The sequence below is a fragment of the Chrysemys picta genome, chromosome 3 (assembly GCF_011386835.1).
Source record: "Chrysemys picta bellii isolate R12L10 chromosome 3, ASM1138683v2, whole genome shotgun sequence".
Lineage (NCBI taxonomy): Eukaryota > Metazoa > Chordata > Testudines > Emydidae > Chrysemys > Chrysemys picta.
Genome location: NC_088793.1, coordinates 145,756,801 through 145,782,662, shown reverse-complemented (window position 1 = coordinate 145,782,662; position 25,862 = coordinate 145,756,801). Strand labels below are relative to the sequence as shown.

The window sequence follows — 25,862 nt, the reverse complement described above, 5'->3', positions numbered from 1 at the left end:
ATGGCATATCCTTAGCCCTTGTCAATGCTTAATTTATTTTTAATACAGATGCCTTTACTATGTAAAATCAGACAATTGTTTAAAAAAAATCCTTTACTTCCAGAATAGCCTTTTAAAACAATCAAGACAAATTTTGGAATACCATTAGTTTGCACAAAATAACTAATAAAAGATAAATTCAGAAGTCCAGATGTTGGCATGAGGTAAAACCATGTGCATTTATTTAATCTGCATTTTAGAATTAGTAAGCATAAAATTAAATACGTTGACTGTAATAATTCAGTCATACAAGTGCAAGTCTCCAGCTATAACGTATTTTATGGCAGATCATTTAAAAAAATGTACCAGTAAATCATAAAAGAGGGAGCATGTCCATTTAACTTTTATTGAAGTATACAGGTTTTCTTTAGAAATCAAATATGAGCATGAAGATATGGCCGAACGTAAAATCTATCAAATTCAGTGAAAATTTTCTGACTTTAAATAGTAGCTGTAAGAATGACCAATATATATTCTTTGTTACATCCGCCCTCACTCTACAAGTAAAAAAAAAAAAAAAAAAAAAACATTCAGTAAACATTCTTTCCTAAGGTAGTTTCCCTTATATATCAGTGATTTATCCATTTCTCGTATACATAACTTTTTAAACATACCAATCAGTGGTTCTCACAATTGAAAAATAAAAGCACAAAAAAGTTTACACTGTTGTACAGGTAAATAAAAGATCATCTTGAATTAAACTGTATATCCTTAAGGGCATAGTATAGTTTCAATTTCATTACCTATTACATAATTAGCTTCTTACATACAAATATTGACATATTTGGCTTGTGCTTCAAAGCCTCTGTATCTGTAAAGTCCATGTCAATGCCACTCATAATTTGAAATCACTGGAGATGTCTTTACTGCTGCTAGGTTTAACCTGGTCATGCAATATCGTCTCCTCAGAACTTGTTGTGGCACTGCATTTCTCGGTGGAATCATCAGAATCTGGATCCAAGCCTTCAGGGCAGGGGAGTTTTAAAAGCTCTTCACGGAGTTGAGCTGTGTGACGCTGTATGTACAGATATTAAGATACTGATTAAAACATCGTTACTTTTCACAATTCTTCTAAGTAATTTTGATGCATATTATCAATCAAATAATATCCAGGAAAAATATATAATACAACAGGCTCCCACGAGTTGAAAACTATTTCTGTGGCTGTCAACCAGTTCAGCAATAGTAATGGTTGCAGAAATTCACATACCCCCAGAGTTCTACTGAGGGTGAAGTAAAGGGGACAATGGGACGCCAATCTGCAGCAGCAGGGCATTTGGGGTCAGGAAGACAGCAGTGAAAGTGTCCTGGTTTGTCCTCCTGTGCATCACAACTGTGTACTGTCCATGCTCATAGTTGGTGCTGGGCACAGCAGGAAAATTTTGGATAATTAGAACTCACCATCTATAAAAGGGTTATGATAATACACATGCTACAGAGATATAGAATATAAACATCGTGGACATTTCTCTAATCTGTTCATCATAAAAAGCAGTGACCATTTTAAAGCTCAATTGCATTGAAACAATGTCATTCTAGCAACAGAAAAAGTGTTTCCCAGTAATAAAGCCACAAATTCTGCTCTTGTCCAAGCAAAAACCAAAAGTTGTTAAGTATTATATATTTTGTTACTGAACACTAAAATTGCATTGGAATGTTAGATGTGCCAAGCCTCTTAAATGTAGTGTTATTTGCTTATCAATTTATGATTTTGTCTATGAAAGGAATTTGTTTTCTGGGAAGCTTCCCTTTAAATCTGTATTGCAGATTGGTTATAGTACAATTTTATCATATCCCAAAATACATCCCAAAATAACACCAAACTGCTATAAAAGCCTTATGAAGAAAATTGAACTCTCACATTTGCATGGGGTGGAACAAACTACATAAGGAGGAAATAAATTTCATTTGTAAAATATTTCATAAATGATCATCAAGAGATGCATTGTGACTGTCAGTTTTACAGTTTATTTTAAAGCTTCAATCATGTTTCAATTTTTTTTTAAAATATTGCTATTTTTGCTTGTTGTACTCATACATGCAGGATAGTTTCATTAAAGTGAACTGTTGCTTCATGTTACCGGTCATTATATTAGCATGCCTCACCTTAAGAGCTGCTGCGTGATGAGACATAGTCCTGCCTACCCGTTTGTCACTGCTGTACTGCTGTATATCTGCTATCCACTCCTCACACTGGGCCATGATCTCCACTCTTTTCAAGTAAAAATGTTTGTGTATGACCTGTAAGAAATATACAAGATAAGAAGAAAAAAAAATTAATCACTGGCTTCCAACAACCATATGCTTTTAAGAACAGCAAGACTGAGTTTTGACCTAAAAACGTCAAGTAGATCAGTGGTTCTCAATCTTTTTGGGCTCAGGACTAATTTGCAAACCTTGATAGCCTATCATGACACAGAAAGACCTCTACCCCCAGAAGCCCGCAGTCCCAGTCCTCACCCCCAAACCCTCTGCAGGGTTGCAGCAAGGGATTGGGTAGCCTCAGAACTAAGATTCCAGACATTACAGCTAGGGAACTCCCTAACTGGGGGAAGAGCAGTGAGCTGAGATATTCCCCCCCAAAATACAGCCCCCCCTCCCCCCAGTCCATGGGGGGCAGAGTAAGGGGTAGGATGGGATTTGGGGGCAAAGTGGTCTGGGGGGAAAATTTGGGGGTAAAGTGGAGTGGGGCTGGGCAGCAGGATGGGGCATTGAAAAGAGGATGTTGCAAGGCGGAGGATAATTTAAGGGGCCAGTACTTACTAGAGAATCTGACAGCACTTGAACCCTATGATTCATTCCCTCTCAGCTCCTGTCCCACAGGGCTGGTTGGGTTTGGCACCCTGCTCTGGGCATCATGACCTCCAGAGTCACTATGGCACTCAGTTTTGGGCTGGCTGGACCAAATTTGTGAGTGGCTTTATAACCTGGTGCATAGGGTCGCAATGCCAAGAGGGGAGGTTAGCCCAGCCAGCCCCAGGACCCTTTTATGTGTTCTGGCTACCCAATTTTGGGTCACAATCCACAGATTGAGAAACCCCATGCAGATGAGAACATTGTCACAGGTATTTTGTGTTATATGGATGAAGATTAAACAAAAGCCTAAATACAATACCTTACTGGATGCTAAAATATTGACAGTAAAATGGTAGCCAAATTCCCTGACTGCACAGAAATCCCAGATGTATTTACAACACAGGGCATACATTTACACACAAATATTTATTAATCTGGAAAAGAACAGATATAATACATAGGGCTTTTCATGAGTTTTAAAGCCACTGCCCTCAGAGCAGAATGCGTTTGGTGGAAGGGGGAAGAGCACCAATTATGTCTCTAGTCAGTGTCACTTTCTGCCTGAACAGTAAACAGGTAGGCAGAAGAACTTGTATTAGCAAGTGAGTATGGAAGAAGGTCAACTGTGCAGTATATTCTTCCCCAGAGCTGGCCATGGAGCATCAGCTAGCGTGGAAGGGGGCAAGGCCACAGTTATGTCAGCTTGCGGTTACCACCTTTGGTGGTACTAAAACTCCCTGTAATGCTCTTGTGATTTTAGAGTTCAAGCATCAGCATTTAGGCTGCCCCCTACACAGGTGGGAGCCAAAATCTGACCCTATACTTATTTTGGTGTTCATGTACAGTTTTAGAGACCACACAAAAGTAGTCCTAACTTTTACTAATGGTATGAGACTCCTAAGCACTGACTTTGTCAGAAATTTCTAAACACTAAGTGGGGTTACAGATATGTAAAACTAGAGAACTACTCTGAAATAGTTTCCTAAAGAAGTTTATCAAGCACACTATCAATTACTTCAAGGCTAAGTATTTTTGCAGTACAGTAGACGTGGGGCCATATTCTCCACTGCTTATTTAATCTTTTCCTTATTATTCCTCATGGGGTAAATTAATAAACTCTATCCTGAGAGTTGTTTTCCTCATTTATAGCAGACACTCTGAATAAACTGTGTGTAGAGTATTTAATTCCCTCCCCACTAATTGTATAGGCAGCAACCTAGTAGTGCCTGCTTTCCTTCTTAAGCTTCAGGTGGAACAGATGCTTATTTTATCCAAAAGGTTTTTGTTTGGTTTGACCAGACTAATTTATAGGGATAGCCATACTCCCTCTCAGCTAAGGAGCCAATAAGTCAAATAGATGCTGAAGCTTCTGCACTGAGAAAAACTGTGCCTGACATTTCAGCTATTCAAGAGAAGATTTTAGAAATTCTTTGTCCTTTGGGGACAACCTGAATGTTAGCTTCTTCAGCGATGACAAAGAGGATTGGGAAAGCTGCCAACATCGTCAACATTCATTCCAATGTCCTCTGAGGGATCAAGCAGTTTTTTAGTTTGTATATATAGGATAGGAGAGAGAGAAGGAACCAACCCAGGGTAACTAATGGCTTCAGAGATAAAAAGGCTCAGACTACATCCCTAGTAGTAATTAAGTCAATAGCAGAAGTCTTTGGTTCCAAGACTTTCATTCTGAGAAAGCTGTTTGAGACAGTGTGTGTCATTCACTAAATATTTGTACATTGCCTAAGACAACAGGGCCCAACTTAGTTGAGGCCTCTAAGCACTACTGAAGTATAAATGACAAAATAAGCTCCCATTCAGACTACTTAGCAGGTGTCACAGAAGATAGAGCTCTGCTTAAAACAAGTCACAGATGGGAAAACTCCATCACAATGGAAGTGGGACACAATGAGGCATCTCCTGTGCCTACTAATTTCTGAGGACTCTCTCAATGTAGTTCCCCTTGATAATCAAGGCTCTTGACTTCTTTCTAAAACCAGAGCGGGAGCCAGGGGATAGATGGTACCTCCCTTTTTCACACACACAATTCTGCATAGGAAGCAGTCAGATGTGAACTCCTGGTTCTTAGACCTCCTAAGCTTCCTGGATACCTTTGCATCTTAAATCTTATAGAAAGAATGGTCTAGTGGTTAAGGATGCTAGCTTGGAATTTGGGACACCCAAGTTCAATTCCCTGCTTCTATCACAAACATCCAGTATGACCTCAGGCAAATCACTTAGTCTCAATGTGTCTCACTCCTCAGCTGTAAAATGAGGATAACAGTATGTTCTTACCTTATAGGGCTGTTGTGAGGATAAATACTTTAATGATTGAGATGCTTAAATACTAAAAGTACAGAACCTATTGTACACAGATCAGTGCATCCCTTGCCTTGTCTTTGGGTCAGGCAGTTCAAGAAGGGACTGGCACTGACTCAGTTTTTCTTTTTTTCAAAGACTCATCAGGAAGAAGTGGAATTACAATTAACACTTTCCTGGACTGGAGAGTGAAACTAGCACAAACAATGCATCTCTCAGCTAAGCGCCCAGGCACTTGCTATGTGGATCAGGAATATCTTATTCTCTGGAGAGAGTACCACCTGAATTTAGTCTGTCGACTAATATACGCTGGCTAGCATACATATATATTATGTTGATACTACTACCCGCAATATAGATTCCAAGCATTTAAGTAAATACATTAATTAAATAAATAAATAAGGTAAAGTATACATATTAAGCATTAATATAGCTGCTATATAGCCCAAATTGACTTGTACTTTTATTACAACCCCGTTAACGTACGCTAAGTATCCCATAACACCTTGCATTTGCTGATGTAAGCATTTGGCACAAGCAGATAATAAACTTGTCAAAATCAAGATACATTCTTTCCGAGTCTTAGTACAAGCTAGGGAAGTACCTTCACGGACCAGTACCTGGAATGCTAATACCCAAAACAAAGATAAGGAAGGAACAGAACAACAAGTTAGGGAACTGGAACAAACTGATGGGTTGGATTTTAGTGATGTGTAAAGAAATGTGTAACCTGTAAAATCATACCAGCTAAAATGTGCAACTTTGGGGAGCACACCTACTGTGTAAGGTGAATGTAACATCGCTGCACAGGACTCCTCTTCGGAGATTGGTATCATATAGAACGTTTTTTCCTGTACTATTAATAAACCTGACACACACTGGTTATTTGGTCTCAAGTATAGTTCATAATAAACCAAAGTGTGGTCAAACAATCGCCTATACAGTATCAACAAGTCTTCTTCCCAGACGGAGTCTTTGGATTGGACTAAACCTGACCACGATATGTGAATTCCAAAGCAGGTAACCCAATGCAACACAGAACCTGATGCAACTGACCCCTTGGAACTGGGCTACAGAGTTAGTTATAATTACTAACCAAAATACAATTATAATAAAATCTGAAAAACTAATGCACTGTTTACACTAAAACTATACTTACATGGTTGATAAACTGATGATGGGGGGAAACGACCAAGGGAGTCATTTACTATGGTAAGAAACCTATGGGACTAGGGAAGCAATAGTTTATATACTCCTGCACTCAATGTTGGATTTTGCATTGAAGTATGTAAGGCAGCTCCAAGGTTACTCGACAGAGGGATCCAACTTTACATAGGCACACCCAGAAGTAGGGATCTACACATATAATACTTGGAGAAGAAGAACCAAATCTATTTATCATAGTGTCTTTTAAAGGCATTTTAGTTTAAAAAGAGAAAAACCTAGTGCTAGGCATGTCCTTGCTGTACTGCAAAGGGACAAAAGACATTTTCAGTGTAATATTGAGCTGCTCAATTATTCTACTGATAAATCAATGATTCAGCTCCCATTGCTAGTTCCAAAAATTACAAAATGCCTTAGTCAATGTCACACCTAACATAACAAGTAAAGTGGAAGAGGAGAAAGTCATGAGGTTGTTCAATTTAATTTTGTTAGTAGCAAAATATGTTATTTTATTCTTTTAGCGGCCCTTTGACCACAAAAGCCAGATACTTTCAAGGTAAAACATATCTTTGTACAATGGTAGTATAATAAAATACTAATTTAACTCCAGAAAGCATAAGTGCCCAATTTGTCAAAGATAATCTATCTTTAGTGTGAATATTCTTTTCTTAGTCAGTGTGTACTATCAGATGTTTCAGAGAAGTCTATTAAGCCTGCTGTTGGAAGTGGTAGGAATAATGCATGGTTTTTACAAGTGACAACCAGCAGCTGACATTATGACAAAACTTAGCAACTTCCTTCCTCTTTTACATAAGAAAAAGTAAATGAGCATAAATAATATGCCATGGGTAAAAGGTCTAGCTGGGAGTTGAACAGAATTTTTTTAAAACTATGTTCAAACTGCTAGAATCACGCATTCCACTTTTCTTAGATGTTAGGGAAGGCATCAATTCTCACAGTTGGGAGTTACGCTTAATTTGATATACACACCTTCACAGTTTAATAGAGGTGTGAAATTGTCCAAGAAAAAATATGACAAATATCAGATTTCTTGCTTGGCTGCATAGTTAGCAAGTTTCTTAGTAACATCAAATATAAATGAAAAAAGAGGAAAATCATAGTCTGATGATATCTTCATTAAAATGCTAAATGAAGATTAAATTAAACGAACTGCCACATGGAATGGACAATGTACATTTTGGTGACATTTTTCAGACAGAAAACACACTAAATACTTTACAAACTCATGTATAAATTATAGGCAGTAATGGGAATCACTTCACCCATCACTATGGTGCAGCCAGCTCTGGAATGAAAAGCTGATCTGTTTAACTCTCAATAAAACACTTCTTTTCTATGGACTCTGATGATTGGTTGGTCAAACAAACAACTTCACATCTTCCATTAATGTCTGTACTGATTATTTTACTTCTTCCTTTAATCTGTCATCTATTTCTTCACTTGCCACATCTAGTAACAGACTTATAAGTGTCAATCTGTCTGGAGGAGTATAACCAGGGTGAAATCTTTTCTTTAATACCTCATTTTGCAGTACATTGAAGGCAATATCATTAGCAGAAAATTATCAAGTTCAAGATAGTTGTTTTTACGTCAATTGATCTTTGCCTTTCAAAGACAGACAGTGCCTCCTAAACCAAACTCGTGATGTTCAGAGCTGGAAACTGGTTTTCTCTACTTTTTGAAATGAGTACAAATCCTAGGTAGCATTTTAATTAACAGCTCAAGAATATTTATAATTTGCTTTTGAATTATCTGTTTCCATTACTCTAGTCCATTCACTCACTTGTTTCCTGCCCCTTCCTTCCTTTAGGCATCTTGAGTTAGATAAATTAATACACTAATGTTTGGTAATCACTAAACCTTTAGTACGTATTTGCAGTATAGATCAGCAGATTTTGCATGTAATGCAGTTAGAAGAAACACCACATCTGATGCTGTGAAAAGTTAAAAATACAAACTAGCTAAGCTTTACAGAACCACATTTTATCAGATTTTCCACTCCTCTTTCTAGACGTTTCAAGATTCTAGCAAACTCATCTAATAAACTCAACTCCACCAATGCATCAAATTTCTTGTTGTTTTCTAATAAGTATAGCAAGAACCTTGATATTCCCATCATTTCTCTTTCAACCTTTTTATATAGTTAATGTTCTCATTCAACAAGAAGGAAATCAGTGGGGAAATGTTTGTTTCAGAATACCTACCTCCTTAAAACATGGTGAAGGGTTTCTGATTTGTTCAAGCATAGCCCACTTGACTGTTGCCTGTCGTATATTTCCATCATATTCTCTGGAACTCTGTGTACCACTAGGAGTACCTCTAGATCTTTCATATCCGGGTTCATTAAAATAGGGTTCTGCTACCAATATGAGGGACTGGACAGACACCAACACCTGTGGAGAGAAGCAGTTAAATAAGTAAATGAAAAATAATTCAGCCCATTACATAGTGACCACCACTTGTTTTTAAAATACATTATATAAAAAGATTTGTCTTCATTACAAGAAATATTTTATGACTAATTAATGTATGTTGTAAAATATGAATATTTCATACGAGTGGGGAATTGTGGTAAATATCTATTTCATCTGAAACAATTACTATACTTATAATAAAAACCATCATCCACACAACTGTAAACCTAGTCCAAAGAAAAAATAAATTAGAAAACTATAAGAACATAAATATGTAGCTACATATTACTTCCAGAGCTAAACATTTTTTGAATAAATTGGCCTGGCCCCACGTAGATTTTTAAGCAGTTTGAACAAACGAACAATGGTTTCTTTTATTACATTAAAAACGTAACCATTGTTAGTTTGTTCAAACTGCTTAAAAATCCATAATGGAGGTAAAAATTCTAGCTTTCAGTCCAAGCGTAGCACAGATGCAGCACAGACTTTGAGACTAAAAGCCAAGCACTAAGTATAAACTGAATATTTATAAAATGAAACAGTCTAAAAGTTACAAAATACACATTAAAATTAAATAGCTGAAGTGAAACAGCTTCACTATTACCTGTCACACCCTGATTCAGGATTCTGTGGTTTTCCTGCAACATCGCCTGATATTGCCAACACCTAAAGCAACTCTCCCTAAATTAACTTAGCTATTAGTGCCATGGTTAATTACTGCAGAAGAAACTCAGCTCTTCACAGATCAAAAGCAGCTAAAATAAACTTTCAAAGTAGTAAAAAAAAAAAAAAAAGTCCTGTAGGAAATACAAACTCAATGTTCAGTAAGCTGACTGCACATTCACTATTTATTTTATTGGGATTTATATACACACACAAGGGATCTAACCATATGCACTAGGTAACCCTCGGAAAAAAACTCACAAGTACCTACATGAAACACAACACTCCAACATACCTAATGTGCAGTAGTAACATTCAGTTAGACCCATGGCCAGCAATCAGATATTTAATGCTAAACTCCCTCTCCAAAAATTCTCCTTCCTCACAATTCTCCCTTATTTTCAAATGCCTGGATAAATTTTGGCTGAAAAAAATATAAATTTAACAACCAATCACAAATGCAGGATTACTAAGAAAATTTCTGAACACTTTCGGCACAAGAAGCCTACTAAAACAAATGGCTGAAAATTATTACTTTAAAATTTTTATCAGTCTTTCTTAATTTTAATGTGTAAGTGCCTGTGAATTGCAACCCTAAATCTTTATTGAGGTACCTAAGTGGCCTAATTTTCAAAGGTGCTGAGTGCTTGCCAATCCCACTGGAGTCAATATTAGCTGCAGGAACTCCGCACCTCTGAAAATTAGACATCTATTTAGGTGTTCTAATATGGATTTAGGTGCTTAACTCTAGGCATGCAAGTTTGAAACTTCTGATCAGTATCTAGTGCAAATTATAACCGTACGTCTAAGTAAATGGAAGTGAGGTAGGGCTAGTCTACACTGGCAACGCTAAAGTGCTGCCGTGGCAGCGCTTTAACGTGCCTTGCGTGGTTGCGGTGCAGTGCTGAGAGAGCTCTCCCAGCGCTCTAAAAAACCCACCTCAGTGAGTGGTGTGGCTCCCAGAGCTGGGGCACTGTTTAAACTGGTGCTTTATGGCGCTGCAACTTGCTGCGCTCAGGGGGTGTTTTTCACACCCCTGAGCGAGAAAGTTGCAGCGCTGTTAATTTCCAGTGTAGACAAGCCCTTAGTTTCAGTGGAATTCCCTATGTAGCTTACTACCACAAAACACTATACTCTATTTGACATGGAAAAAAAGCTTTGAAATTTAGGTGCAAAGAAACCATTTAAAAGAATAAGTAGATGTCAATCATTCTCTTTTTAAAAGAAAAAAGTATTATTTCAAAGTTTTTAGATCTACTGATATATTAGCTATATAATAAAATGTAACTTGGTACTTTAGTTATTTGTAAAGATTATGGTTAACCGAAAGGGTCCAACATTCTTCTCAGACACACAAAATAAATACGGGGGCAGAATTTGGCCTTGACTTCCCTCTTTTCACCATCTGAACAAGAAGAAACAATTCTTATTTGAAACAGAAGCCTAAACAATCATTTTAAAAATTTTTAATGAAGTATCAGGTGAATGAAATTAGATTTTTGTAGATCCATTCTCATTATTATTACATTGCTGATGATCTGGAGGTCATTCTAGCATGTGATAACACAAGTAGGGGTGGGTGAACTTATTTTGATAAAAATGATTCTTGTTGTTGAATTAATTTGCACCAAGAAGAAATGAAGGTGGTGAGCTGAGGGACAGCATAGTGTCTAGTGGGCTGAGCAGGGGACTGGAATCTAAGAACATCTGAGTTATAGTCTCATTCGGCCTTTAATTCACTGAGTGATCCTTTGCATACTGCTTAAATCTGTCTGACTCAGTTCTCCATCTCTACCTCTGTCACTGGCTGTTTATATATTTAGCAGTTCAAACATGTTAAATGCTATTACAACATATTATATAATCAGAACTGCAAAACAGAACCTCTATGAAAGTTAGCTGCCATTGCTGCATATGAAAAATACTTGTGAGCTTCCATTGAGGTACTTTTCTAATGAAGAAAATGTGTTATGTTTTCATCTCCATATCAACATCAAAAGTCATTTTTTTTCCAAATAAAAATTCTTGTGCTTGTTGAATAAAAATTAGACTATATTCATCAAAAATGTAGACTAACAAACATGGATCCTCCCCCAGGAATCAAGAGATACCAAAAAAAGGGGTGGGTGGGTGTCTGTGTTTTTAAGATTTATTAGAAGGCTGTTGTCTTGCTATCTAATTCTTTCAGTATCAGATCTTAAGCTGAGTCAATTTATGGTTGTCCTATCTAATGGATGTCATGTTTCATATAAAAAAGAAAAAGCTATTTTATTTTGGATTCTGTTTATCTATAAAATAAAATTGTGATTTTTCTATTATAATAAAGAGTGGAATTTTCACAAGTGTTTAGAGTCAGCCTAATTCTGCTCCCCCTGAAGTCAATGGGAGCTGAGTTAGGCCAACTCTGAAAGCGTTTGAAAAATCCACCCCAAAATGCTACGTTTCAAAACTTGTCATAAAAATCAACGTTGAACTCATAGGATTCACTATATAAAGAACACAAAAACCCTGCCATATCTACTGTTCAAACATCTTACATTCTGGGTATTTTAAAATTTAGACATAGTAGACACTGAATAGATATTAGCTATTCATGGCTTTGACCATTATGCACAGTCTTAATTAATAAGCAGATTTGCTGCTGTATATTGTTTTCAGCTACCTAAAATCTCTGAACTGAATTTTCCACTTTCATCTGTTAGAAAATTCTCTTACAGTGTTCTCTTACTACCTTCAAAATAAAACCCTGATAAAATAAAATAACCAGCAGACCACGAATTTCAATATAAAATTACAAACTATTTCTAAACTAGGTTTCTTTGTAACAATCAAATCTAACATTCTACAGAAACATACCACTAATGATTGCCTCCCCTCTCCCAGATGTAATCTGTAATTACATAAATGAATAAAGAAAAGGTCTGTTGAACTAAATTAATCTAAACCAAACAAGGATAAAAGGCCTCTGGTGAACACAGGGTTTCTATCATACGCACCTTTATCCATTACGTTTTTAGTTAATGTTTTCCAAACAAATGTTCAGTTTATCCTGTTTTTCATCAATTAATGTTTACAAAGTAATTTGAAAATGCAAAGAATTATGGCCCAGATGGTCTCTATGTATGAAAAACCTAGTCTGGAGAACAATTTTGTCCAGAAAAAGCTAGTTAAAGTATAAAACTACCTCCAATCTGATCAGTATATAGGAATAAAAGCCAAGTCCTAATGGGAAGGACCTTGGGCAGAAAATCACTCTGTCCAAGAGAAAAACCACTCTGAGGTAAGGAAAAAAATCAAGTGAGTGCCAGGAAACCCAAACAAGCTATTTGAGTGCATTAAAAGACTTTGCTATAGTTTTTATTTTGCATTTGTGTAACAACCGATGAATTTATACAGGCTTTGTATTAAATTTCCATAATATTCTGCGCAAGTGTCTGTTTTATGTTAGTCAACTGCAAAATCCCATGCTTCCTGGTAATTGCTGGATTATTTTTAATCCCCATTCATTGCTGTGGCTAATATATGAGCTTTATTCAGCTGATTTATTAAGTGGTTTTGGAAGAGCTTCTTTATAGTTATGGATAGCACATACTTCATTTTCTCATCCATTTCTTACTATTTATGATAATATGAATTTTGGAGGCTGCTTTGCCTTCAACATAAACACCATGATAGAGATGTTAAATGATTCCTGCAAGATAAGAGCTCAATTTCCCAGCTTTTATGTGCCTAGCCAAAATCAGCACCTGGATGAAAAGCAGCTGTCTACAGTTGAGCCAAGACAGGCTGAAATATTATGGGTAATAAGAGGGAAGCACTTTGAAGAATTTGCCTATTCTATAATGTTTCTCACTAGAGAGAGCAATTGCCTTCAAATGGTTGTCAGTCAGTCTGCAGTCGGAATGCCCTTTTGGACTCCTCCGTTCCACTAGATGTTCAACTAGCCCCTGCAGCAATTGCTGCCAACTTTCAGGTGCAGACCAGACCACAGCGCTCCCTTTTATGATCTCCAGGCTTGATTACTGAAACTCAAATATAGGAGTGAAGCCACACACCCTGAAAAAGTTACAGCTGGTACAAAATGTCCATCTGTTTAGCAACACAACTGACTGTAAGCAATCACCCCAGTTGTCTCCTTTCTGTGCTGACTCCTCACAGGGTACAGAGTCCAGTTCATGGTCTGTCCAAATATTTAAAACCCTCCAATGGAATTGGCTCTTGCTACCTGAGAAATTGCTTCTCCCTGAGACCATGAGCTCCCATGGCAGCTAAGATGAAACTGTTGACCAACAGGGGGAGGAGGCTTGTGAATGCAGGAGACAGAACTTTCACAGACTCTGCTCCTAGACTATGGAACTCACTCCTACAAGAAATGAGAATGACCAGTGAGTTACCAGTTTCAGAACGAAATTTAAAAATTTATTTCTCTGGCTTCACTTTTCCTCAATAATTTCTTCCCTCACCCACTTAGACACAATCATAAACAAGCAAGCAAATCCAACTAACATGTATTTCTTCTACAGACTTGGAAGGAAGGAAGGAATAAATAATGCTACTCCTATTTTTGTACAGCTGGGAGGCAATCAGATATTACCAGTGATGGGAGCCATTTAAGTACCTGAATAGTGCGTCTCGTTTTGGAAAAAAATCACACACTGAAGAATTTCTTTACATGCAGTATTAAGTTTTGCAGGTGTGTTTATTTCCCAGGTTTTTTTTCCCTGTTATTCCAGGTCTTTTCCGCGATACAACATATAAACAATATTTGACAGCTTGAGAGTTGGATATTCTGTATCTGTTATGCCAAAGGCCTCAAATTTAGGAATTATTCAACAGTCTAGACAAGACAGTCATGTACCATTTATTAGCATGAACAGTGTTCATGGGGTGTTGCACGCTTCATGTGTCATTAGGTTGATAATGTTCCAGTAGCTCAGTAAGCTTTTCACCGGATTGTGGTAATTTTTAGACTTTTTAGCAAAATAATCACACTTTGGGGCTAGTTAATAATAGAAATCCATTTATCAAATGTAAATTTCTGTTTGATTTCTTTAAAACATTCTACTTCTGGCCAAATTAGGACACAAAAGCTGACCACAAATACTATAATACCTGTTAACACAACTAACAATTACATATTGACAATCATTATCTATCTGCACTCTTTACATGGAAAGATTGTTATGCTTATCAGTAACGATAGTCTCGCCTCTGGTCTGGGAGGAAGATAAAGTTTACTGTAGACTTCACACTTTGCTACCAGTCCCCCTTGTGATACTGCCAGATGATATGTGACAATTATATGTTGTCCCACAGTTATCATCATATGTCCAGCCATATTCACTATTTTAAGGAGAGGGAATATTGTGAGAATCAGAAATACCTTTAAAATCAGAATGATTTTGTTTAATTACCTCCCCTATAACTTCTTATTCAACAACTACAGTCCCCAGGATGTAGCGTATTCATATTTTGATTCTGTCAGAAAGAGGAACTTTCCAAAATCACCATAGAATCTAGATTTCATTGAAGCAGATAGTAAAACCCTATGTCTCAATAACAATAACACAGATATCGTAGAATACATGGTAACACTCTCCTGATGTTTGAGAGGAATCTCAAGCCTTAACTGTTTTAAACCCCTCTTCCCCCACCCAAAAAACTGGACTTTTCCACTTAGATATTTACAGAATGTTTTCTTGTGTTAAATTTCAACCTTCTGAAACCCTTGCAGTGCTACTTTACTGTACAATCCCACACACAGCACAAAAAATATGAAGTTAAAAAACATGGATTCTTACAGAGAAGAAAATGTCATGTCATTAGCATACCAGGATGTTAAAGAACGTAATGGCATTTTGCAGCAATTATGTCCATGGTTTTTTTTTTTTTTTAACCTCTTAACTGGTACTATGCTTTGCAGTCATTTCAAAATGCTAATTAGATGGCTCTGTGGAAAACTAAACTGATCAGCAACATTGAAATTATGTATTTTCCCCCAGAACAGTCCTTTAATAGGAATTTATTAGCAAAACCATTAACCAACACTTCTTTACAAGCATTACTGGCCATGAATCTGGTTAACTCCCTATAGTCACAAACCAGTATTCTTTATTAAATTACATTAGCCTTTAAGAGTATTAAAATGAGCTAACCAAGGCTGCCTTTAGCATTCTGAAAACTAATAATAACTATATGTTAGAGCATTGTGCTAGTTTTTTTAAAAACAGGAATTACCTATTCCTGTGAAATCAACCAGCTAAATTTAGCTTATCTACACTATACTGATAACAATTTGTCCTATGTCTTGTATAATTCATTTGTCACACAGATTCTGCAGGTCTTTCCACAATATATGAAAAAAGAGGAACCCAAACCTTTGGCTATAGATATAAATATTAAATATATGCAATCTCACTTGCACATTCGCATAAATTATGCTGCTTGTAAACAGATTTTTGTATACTCAGAAGCAAATGTACAACGCATACGCCACCAAGAAATAAGAGAAAAAAAACAACAACTAAAAATAGAAAGAAGTTCAAGAAAAAATGACCCCATAATCTCTAAGAAAATAAGTGAGACAAAGCTGGAGATCTAGGCCTTTTCCTACAACACCGAGAAGCCTAATGAGGGAAACAAGGAACCTGCACAACACTACAGGGTGGTAAGGCACAAGATCATATCATGGGGCTTAAAAGGATTGAGACTAGAAGCTCCTATGAGCACAAACCAAGAACCTCAGTCCTTGTTCTAGGAGCAGTCTAGAGAGAGAAGCTGCAAAGTACAGCTGTGTCCAATCAAATTGTCCCTGAAACCAAAAGCCCATAATGGGGGACCAACTAGCTTCTTGATCTATCCAGAGATAAACTGGCCCTCAAAACTGATTAATCTAGGCATTAGCACTAGGGAAGTGAGGTTAGCATCAAGAGAAGCAGCAGATGGTGTCTTCAGCATTTGCACTGGAGAGAGAACATTTAGAACCAAAACTTCCAGAACCAAGGACTGGTCCCATCTCTGGGTTCATACAATACCTTTTCTTGTTAGAGTGCTTGATTCCCCAGGCACCAAGGAATTCTCATTTCTCCGCTTTCTCTTAATGTTATGTTTTACAGCAGAGAACAGAAGTTCCCAGGGCCTCCCACAAATTTAGAAAGAACTAGAGATGGTTGAGGACTTACTGCTGTTCGGAGAGGACTGAACCTCTGTAGCTTTCTCTAGTGCTGCAAGTGTAATTGGCACCAACCTTTGAGGTTTCACCAGGCGCAGTCACTGAGGAAGGCCCTAGCATTGAAAGAGCAGCACCAGCCAACTCCACCAACTTTGGAGCTGGAGAATGGGTCAAGAAAGGCCTTGGTGCAGCAATAGTAGGGATCACAGAGGACTGAGTCTCCCTTTTCTCAGAATCCTAGTACCTATAATATGCTCTGTGTTCACAGAAGGCTCCCAAGGCTTATGGTGCCTCATCACAGTGGGAATACGAAGAGCCCACTCTGAAAAAGATTATTATTATTTTCATCCTGTAATCCATTTTGTCAACTCTGTAGCTAATACGCTGGAAACAATTTAAGCAGTGACTCTGTAGAATATTTCAACACCTTTATGAACATTCCTCTTATTTTTACTGTTCATGTGTTACAAAAAGAATAAGGGTTCCCTGTCCTTCCGTCTGAAACCACATTTTGTATTCTCAAATCAGGGACTGTTATCTGTTTCCAAGATGTATAAAAAAGTATTGGTCACTTTCACATAATTTCTTCTGTCCGTTTGTTTACCACATTTGGAGCTTATCTTCTCTAACTCTGCTAATACATAGTTAACTTTATGAGGTTTTACTGAAACTTCGGCATCTTCCGAACTGTCACCTGTATTTGCTTGCTCATAATTCCTCTTCCCGTTTGTTTAAAATTGGAAAGGTAGTTATTTACTACTTCAGCCTTCCTGGAGTCCTCCCTTATTTGTTCCTCTGATTCTTGAAAGAGAGATCTCAAAGAGGTCTTATTTTTGACTTAACTATATTCTGTCAGTAGGTTTCATCTGAAGTCTTTTTTTTTTTTTTTTTTTGGATCTCCAAAACAAACACCACATTTCACCACTGGAAGACCCCTAACAGACTCTGTTTAAGTTAAACTTCTCTCTGAAAACTATTTCTCCACTATTGTGACAAGTAACACTTAACACTGTTGTAACTGAAACATTAGGGGAATAAACCCTCTATTTTAGTCAATTAGTTTACTCAGCTTTTGACAACACTCTGTACAATCATTTTTATTGGTTTTCCTGTTAATGTGAATGCATCATATACAGCAGACCCTTGCTAGAATGCGCGTCTTTATAGCGCAAATTCGGTTATAGCATGGGACTGCGCATGGATCCCAAATTTAATTACCTTCATTGGAATCCATAGTAACGCTGTCCCCGCATTAACGCGGGACCGCGCATGGATCCAAAACCCCACGTTCTAGCAGGGGTCTGGTGTACAATAGAAACAGAAAAAATTAAAAGATAGGAAAATGTGGCAGAGGCAATTGAAGTACATGAAATTACTTTAGCTTAAGTTTTGAATTTGTCTTGATTTTAAGTCGACAGTTCCCCTGTAACTAGCATAATTTAATTTTATATATATTTACAGTATGTAAATTTAAGCATGTGTGTAAAACTTTGCAGGATTGGGGCCTAATTTCAGACCTCCAATCCCCGGAAGGGAAAATACCTCCAAAAATCTACATGGGGGAAGTTGAGCAAATGCTTGAATACAAGTCAGCTATGCACTGAGCCTCAATCATTATCAGAATGACTTTCTCCTCGTATAAAAGCATTGTATGTTAAATTGTCAAAATATTCACTATGCTTTTAGCTTCTCTTATGAAGTAAAGTAGGATGCCAAGCTAGGTTCCCAGAGACAAAAGCTAGCATATAAACAGTATTATTTCCACTGCCTTACATGCTTAGTGGGTAGGAGTCCTCTCTCACCCCTTTCAGTGTCCAGATACCTCCCCCTATTTCTACCAGATTTCTACCCTTTCATCATCAAAGGCCATAACTGCCATCCTTCTTTCAGCCAAGGAGAAATGAACTGGGACTGCTTCCAGAACCTATCAGTGCAGGGGCGAGGGATAGCTCTTGAGTAAATTTCCCTTGGCTATGTTGTTCTTGCTTCTTCTGAGGCAAGGTCTACACTATAGACTTATATTGGTATAATTATGTCACTCAGAGGTGTAAAAAATCCATACTCCCGAGCAACTTAGTTATACCGACCTAACTCCCCTCCATGTAGATAGTGCTATGTTAATGGGAGAGCTTCTCCCATGGACACAGCAACCACCTCTCAGGGAGGTGGATTAACTATGCCAATGGGAGAAGCTCTCCTGTTCGCGTAGCAGCGTCTTCACTAAAGTGCTACAGTGGCGCAGTCACACACATTAAAACAAGCCCTCAGAGTACACTGAATTAAAAGACTTAACTAGATCAAGGTCGCCAGTAATTTACATTTAATTCTTGAACACAAGAAGTTAAGATTTCTCAAGAGTAATAAACTGACTGTCAAGTCCTGACATTTATAAAACAGATACAGATTTAGATTTTCTCTTTTCCAAAGGTGCTAGCCTCATGAATATTTGAATACACAGGTATTCACATTATTAGTTACAGTGCTGTAATTCAACAAGCTACTTTCTTTTGTTATTTGCAGCTGTTAAGAGATACTAGAACAAAAGTCATACTATGGCCAGCTATAAGATGATGATTTTGAAATTTAGGTTTTGCTAAATCCATATTAGTATTTTATTTTGGGGACTGTAGCTGCTAGCTAGAAATTGGCTGGAAATAGGTACATAAAGATTGTTATAGTATCCCATACAGCTTCTGGGTGCAATGAGTAAATGTTTACATAGAAGAAATCAATGAAAAGGAGGTCTGACTCAGTGTGGGACATTTACAGCATATTAAGTCCATTTCAAAATAATAGAAATCTAATTGATGACCAACAGTCATTGTTCAGTGAGGGGCTGGTAGTTAGCCATAGGTTCCCACAGGCAAAATGGAAAAGTAACTCATACATTTCTTTTGTCCATGGTATTTTATGAAGAAAAAAGTTGTTTAAAGTTCTAAGGTAGAAAAGCTAAGGAAAGAGCAGACATTTTTCAGATGCTTATTTATTCTTACACAACATATTTTGAAGAAGAGGAAAAATGCTTACTTGCAAAAAACTTGAAGTCTGGGGATTCCACTTTTCTTCTGGTCTTCCATGCCATGTGTTTAGTATGCTTAAACAGACCTGTAGAAAAAATTGTTAATAAGATAGAACATAAAATGCACAGGGACAAACTCTGCATAGTTAAATTAACATGACGTTTAGACTTACAACATTTTTAAACTAATAGGGATTTGTAGGGCATCAAAATATATTGTGAACTATGCCAGATTAGATCTTTTTGAAAATCAAACTTTGAAATGGTAGCCAAATTAAACTATACAAATTATAGACAAAGTTCAACTAGGACAGTATGCTAGCAAATGAGTGAAACAGATAAATTAAAAAAAAAAAAACCCACAAAAAAGTCAAACTCTGGAGGTTCCAAAATGTATGCATCACACAAATTCAATATCCCTGAGAATGTAATGAATTCTTCCCTGCCTTCCCTTAAAAATAGTTAAAAAAAAAAAAAAAAAAGGAAAAGGAAACTATTAAGCCAAACACTATAGGTGAACGCTATCACACACAACTATATCAAGAGAGCATGAACATTCTTGAATGCTTATGTCGGACTGGACTCTCTTTTTCAACAGCACTTTTGTATTGAAGACAGGGGAATGTCTGAAACTAGATACAAGACTGGAACAAAATCAAGGAAAGGGATTGAGTAGGGGAGTATGAGAGTAAGAGTTCAAGGAGATCATTTGGGCTGAACCTCTGACACTCAGGAAGGCCATTCCTTAAGTTCCATACACTGAAAAGGGGCCTATCTCAAAGCGTTCTGAAATATAGTCAGGTGCAGGGCCAGCTCCAGGGTTTTGGCCGCCCCAAGCAGCGCAAAAAAAAAAAAAGCCGCGATCACGATCTGCGGCGGCAATTCGGTGGAAGGTCCTTCGCTCCAAATGGGAGTGAGGGACTGTCCGCTGAATTGCTGCCGAATAGCTGGACCTGCCGCCCCTCTCCAGTGTGGCTACCCCAAGCATCTGTTTGGCAAGCTGATGTCTGGAGCCAGCCCTGGTCAGGTGCCACCCGAGAAGTAGCAACATGCAATGGCAGGTGAGCATTGTCAACAGGGTCCCAGAAGCGTCTGCTTTAAGCAGCCTCTTTCAGAGTCCCTGTAGCAGCGGTGGAGGAAACTCAAGTGTGATGAATATTAAAAGTTACACAAGAATAGTTTATGGAGAACAAAAAGACAGTTTGCATTCCTCTTTCACCTGCAATCACCACCCTGGGACCTATGAAGGAATCCCACTAGTGAGCATCCCCAGATTATTTTGAGCACCCCCTTGAAAATTCCCACTGGAGAATGGAAGAATTAGTTGCTTGTTGGTGTCTGAGGAATATTATTGCCAGGGTTCTCAAGTATATCTATTTACGAATCTTAGGTAATTATGTGGCCTCCATTACCAAAGTATTTGAGCAGGGGTAGGCAACCTATGGCACATGTGCCAAAGGCAGCATGCGAGCTGATTTTCAGTGGCACTCACACTGCCCGGGTCCTGGCCATCAGTCCGGGGGGCTCTGCATTTTAATTTAATTTTAAATGAAGCTTCTTAAACATTTTTAAAACCTTATTTACTTTACATACAACAATAGTTTAGTTATATATTATAGACTTCTAGAAAGAGACCTTCTAAAAATGTTAAAATGTATTATTGGCACGCGAAACCTTAAATTAGAATGAATAAATGAAGACTCGGCACACCACTTCTGAAAGGTTGCCGACCCCTGTATTTGAGTGTCTCAACACCCCAGTGAGGCAGAGAAGTACTACTGTCCCTATTTTACAAAATGGGCAACTGAGAGGCAGAGAGACTAAAGGTAAAATTTCTGAAAGCATCTGAATGACTTGCCCTAAATCCCATTTTCAAAAATGACGTGGCAATTTAGGAACACAAGTCCCGTGACTTTCAATAAGACTTATGAGGTTTTGAAAATTTTACGCTAAGATATTTAGGAGCCTAAATCCCATTTTCAAAAGTGACTTGGGCTCTTTGGATACTGATAACATAACAAGTGCTCAGCCTATGAAATCTGGTGAGGAGGATGGAATAGATGATTACCTTCTAGTGAGGTTTACAGTTCTCCCCCTCTGATGGGAAATATTAAAACAAAACAAAACAAAACAAAAAACCACTAAATTGTTGCAATCTAGTCCATACTATAGGGAAAAAAAAGCCCCAGGGCAAGTCATTTCTGACAGTATCCAGAGAGGGGGTGAATTCCATTAGTAATAGGGAAATCAACCCAATGTCCCTTCACTTTGGAAGGCAAATTTTAACAAGCAGCTTCTGGGAGCCCTTGAGAGCCCTCACCAACATATAATTAGTCAAGAACAGCTGATAACCTTGGCTTCAAGGAGGAAAAATAAATTAGCACTTCTGTATATACAGTGCATAAAATAAAAAATAAAAAAAGATATATTAATGTATGCATAGTACAATTAATGATAAACTGCACATTTATTAAAAGTTCTCTCTCTCATGCAAAGGCAGAACACAAATTCTGTATGTATAAAACTTGCAAATTTCACACTTCCTTTCCTGGTTTGCTCTTCCTCTGTGCAGTTGCTGTGAGTTACAGTCCGGGTGGATAAAAACCAATGATTTAAAAAAAATAAAAAATATAATATTTTTTATTTAAATTAGGGTTTTTTTTGGAAAAAATGCTTTTTGAGGAAAAAACCTATCTAAAGATAGTTTTAATTAAGATACATGATAGCTCAAATATCTCATCAGGGAATAGGGATTATAAATTCTAATTCTATAGTATGAGACAATATATTCATGTAATGTTTAAGAAAAGTTTTGTAAATGAGTTCCAATAGTTCATGATTAGGGACCCGAATCTTATGGAGTTCCAACGGCTTCTGTATAGATTATTTAGGTTAATCTTTCTATCTACCCAATGGGACTAAGTGCTCAGCATCAAAGATGCTTAGTTTGCAGTTCTCAAACTGTGGATTTGTGTCTCCAGAGATAACATGCTTGTTAACAGCAAAAATGTTTTAAAATAAATAAATAATATATAGAGGTAAGAAATAACAGACCTCAAGTCTATTGTCCCTATGCAAATTTGTGTACGCAGAGTCAATCCCTTACCTCTCTCTAAAAGTGCAAAGTTTCAAAAAGTTCAATGAATAGAAGATTGTTGGGGGCAGAATAGATCTGGACAAAGAGAAGAAGTCTGGAGATAAATGTGAGAAGCGAGGGACATATGCTTGTTTTGTTAAAATATTATAGGTTTGCTATTTAAGTATTCTGGATTTTTTTCTTCATGTTGTTGTTTTAGTTAAATAAAACAACTTAAATGTCTGTCTGGTGATGTTCTCCTAATACAGCATGGCAAGAAAATCCTCCAAATATTAATGATTAACCTGTTGAATTGGAGATAGTTCAGCTCCCAATGACTTCATAAATATCTGCTTCAATTACCTTTGGTAAATGAAAACCAAACAATCATTCATTTTCTGATATAGCAGTAAAAATAATCTGAAAAGTTTTCAAAATAAATCACTGTTTAAAAATGTATAGTGTGTACTTTTCTAAAAATGAAACCTATGTCTATCCCTGAGTTGTGAAGAATAAGTATTAAGGTTATAACAACCAACAAGAATGCACTTTTATGTAGAAAACCATGATTAAATCGAGTCTTCCTGACTAGTGATTTAAATCAATTTGATTTAAATCAAATCCACCCTGGTTACAGTAGAGAAATTTAAAATAACCTTCACCTCTCAACTGTAGTTGAGACAGCATGAGTGAACACAGGCACAAGCAAGATTCTTTTCCATTTCACTTTGTTGCTAGCACAACACAAAGCAGGGCAGCAGGACAGACAGACATACCAAGAAGTATACTTGAATACTGCATTTCATCATAACTAAGTTCAATGCACATTACCTTGCCATCATTGTAAAGGTTTGGATTAAATCTCACACTATGGCCTCCAGTTGTTTCCAGATTCACAAGTGGAGGTGAATTAGGATAGTCTTGTGGAAAATATACATCAAATTCAAAGCAACCATTTGCATAAGGGGTGTCTGCTGGGCCAGTTATGAGCACCTATTATATAAAAAGAAATGTGACAAATTGCAGTTTTAAACATTTTATAATTGGTATCTTGAGAGGTTACAGGATAAACTTATTTTTCAGCTCCAGTTCTACTTTGAAAATAATACCTACATAAAAATGTCATCGTCTTACAAATCTGTCTAACCTGGTTGCGTTAGTCATAAATCTAAGTTGTTAATGCCTCTCTCTCCTGGTAGCACCACCCATCCAAAGCAATTTAGAGGAAGCTAAGTCTGCTCCTTTTTTGTACATCAGTAATAGATTGTTTACTAAATACCAATTACAGGGTCATTCTGAGTGTGTCTATACTGCAGTTAAACACCCTTGGTTGGTGCATATCAGCTGACTCAGACTTGCAGGGCTTGGACTACAGGGCTGTTTAACTGAGATGCAGATGTTCAGGATTGGACTGGAGCACAGGCTCTGGGATGCTGTGAGGGGGGAGGGTCCCAGGGCCAGCCTGAGCCCCACAAGCCTGAGTCAGCTGACATGAGCCAGCCACAGGTGTTTAACTGCAGTGTAGCTATACCCTCAGTTACACCTCTGCAAGCCCACTGAAGGCAGTGGGGTTGAACAGGAGCCACTAATGGTATACTTTGAATGTAATGGGGTTGCATGAGAATATGTATGGGCAAATTTTGGCCTGCAGAATCTATTGCTAGTGATGAGAAGGACGAAAGAATCTGACTTGACTTTTAAATCCTGGGCTAAGTCTCAAGGGCTAGTAATTAGAAAGAGATGGCTTTACTTGTAAATTGAGCTTATTTTATATGGAAGTTATTGAGAAATTGATGTAGAACTGCAACATACCATGTTTATATCCACTTTTCAGAGCAGAACCTCACTTTTTAAAAAATTCCAAAAATAAAATTATGCACCTATTATTTCTTTCTTTAATCTGGCCCCTCTCTCCAGTTTTAACAGAAGTGAACACACAGAGAATGGGTATGGAATATATACCAAGTTGCTAGGACTTTGTAGTCACCTACAGGAAGTTTATTTAGAAGTTACAATTGGCAACAATTAAAATGGTAAATTAAATAGTCATGTTTCTCATGAGTATTTAAAAATATTCTCCTAAATGTTTATTCTACTGAGTGCAGAGTCAGAAAGCACCTTTGTTTCTTACCTTCATGATATCAAGCCGTTCCTCATCACAGCGTACAAAGACACTGGATGAAGATGAAAGTGGCAGCGATGTTGAAAGAGTCACAGCTTCTTGAGCAAGACGTCGAGCCCTGGCAGCACTGTTTGCATCACTTGCATTTTTCACCTGAGACATGTAGTGGTAATTTACTTTAAAAACTAGTTTTCCATCATCATCTTCAGAAACCATTTCAAATGTATCTAGAATAGTGAAAATAATATTTTTATTGCATCAGAAAAATAACGGTACTAATGGATTGATGTTGAAAAAAGTGTCAAACTGATACTCATTGAAAAGTTACATTCCATGTAATCAAAACATATACGGCCCTTTCACTCCTCTTTTCTAGGCAGTTTTGTGAGTTAATATAGTGACCACAGAAAATGAAGCATAAGCAGTACTGGGTAGAATCAAGTATAGTTCAGCAGGTTTACAAGCTTCCATGCACAACCATGTTAATGTACCTCAATTCTGATCTATAAAACTTCCTGTTATTTCAGACTAAGCACATTGTGGTCCTAAGAAATGAACAATAATTCTAGTCATGGATCAATTTGGAGCAGACTGCCAACTATGTTTAATACGGGTAAATATTCATAAAAGATTAGAACAAGACCAGATTTTTTACCATTTGTCATTAAATGAAATTTGATACTTGGTGCCAAAGGTGAAAAGATAGCACCACTAACTCTCCCAGCTCCATACTCTGTTTTCATTGGCAATAAGCTGAAAATGAAATTGATACTAACATAAAAGATAATGTAGCCAAAATGACAAGACCTCGATTTGTGACATAAAAACTACTCTCAAAATAACAAATGATTTGTCAAGCCACCTTCAATACTAGTCCTGGCTTCTTTTTCTGAACCCCCACCCACCCAAACTTCTTTGTTGTGTAACAGAGGAATGGCAGTGAATTCCATAATTAAGTTTATGGGAGCCTTTCGATTACAAGACTGATTTTGATCCACCATTTAAAATATTCTGAGAAAGAGAACTCTTCTGTCTGAAATTGTTCATGCTCTGAGGCAAGA

At 37.2% G+C, this 25,862-nt stretch overlaps 1 protein-coding gene and 1 long non-coding RNA gene across 2 annotated transcripts in view; one reads left to right on the top strand and one right to left on the bottom strand.

Moving 5' to 3' along the window:
- Window positions 1-5,429, top strand: part of LOC112060477 (uncharacterized) — a 49,558-nt gene extending 44,129 nt beyond the window's left edge. Inside the window, exon 4 of the long non-coding RNA XR_010599805.1 lies at window positions 5,290-5,429. This is a non-coding gene — a long non-coding RNA (uncharacterized LOC112060477). The remainder of the gene's footprint in view (window positions 1-5,289) is intronic.
- The window catches only part of BIRC6 (baculoviral IAP repeat containing 6), a 293,548-nt gene continuing 267,885 nt past the window's right edge, over window positions 200-25,862 (bottom strand). Inside the window, 6 exon segments of the mRNA XM_008174422.4 lie at window positions 200-1,054; window positions 2,146-2,280; window positions 8,541-8,729; window positions 19,612-19,689; window positions 23,511-23,672; window positions 24,811-25,028. Coding sequence (XP_008172644.2) covers window positions 875-1,054; window positions 2,146-2,280; window positions 8,541-8,729; window positions 19,612-19,689; window positions 23,511-23,672; window positions 24,811-25,028 — 962 coding nt within the window. The 3' untranslated portion in view covers window positions 200-874.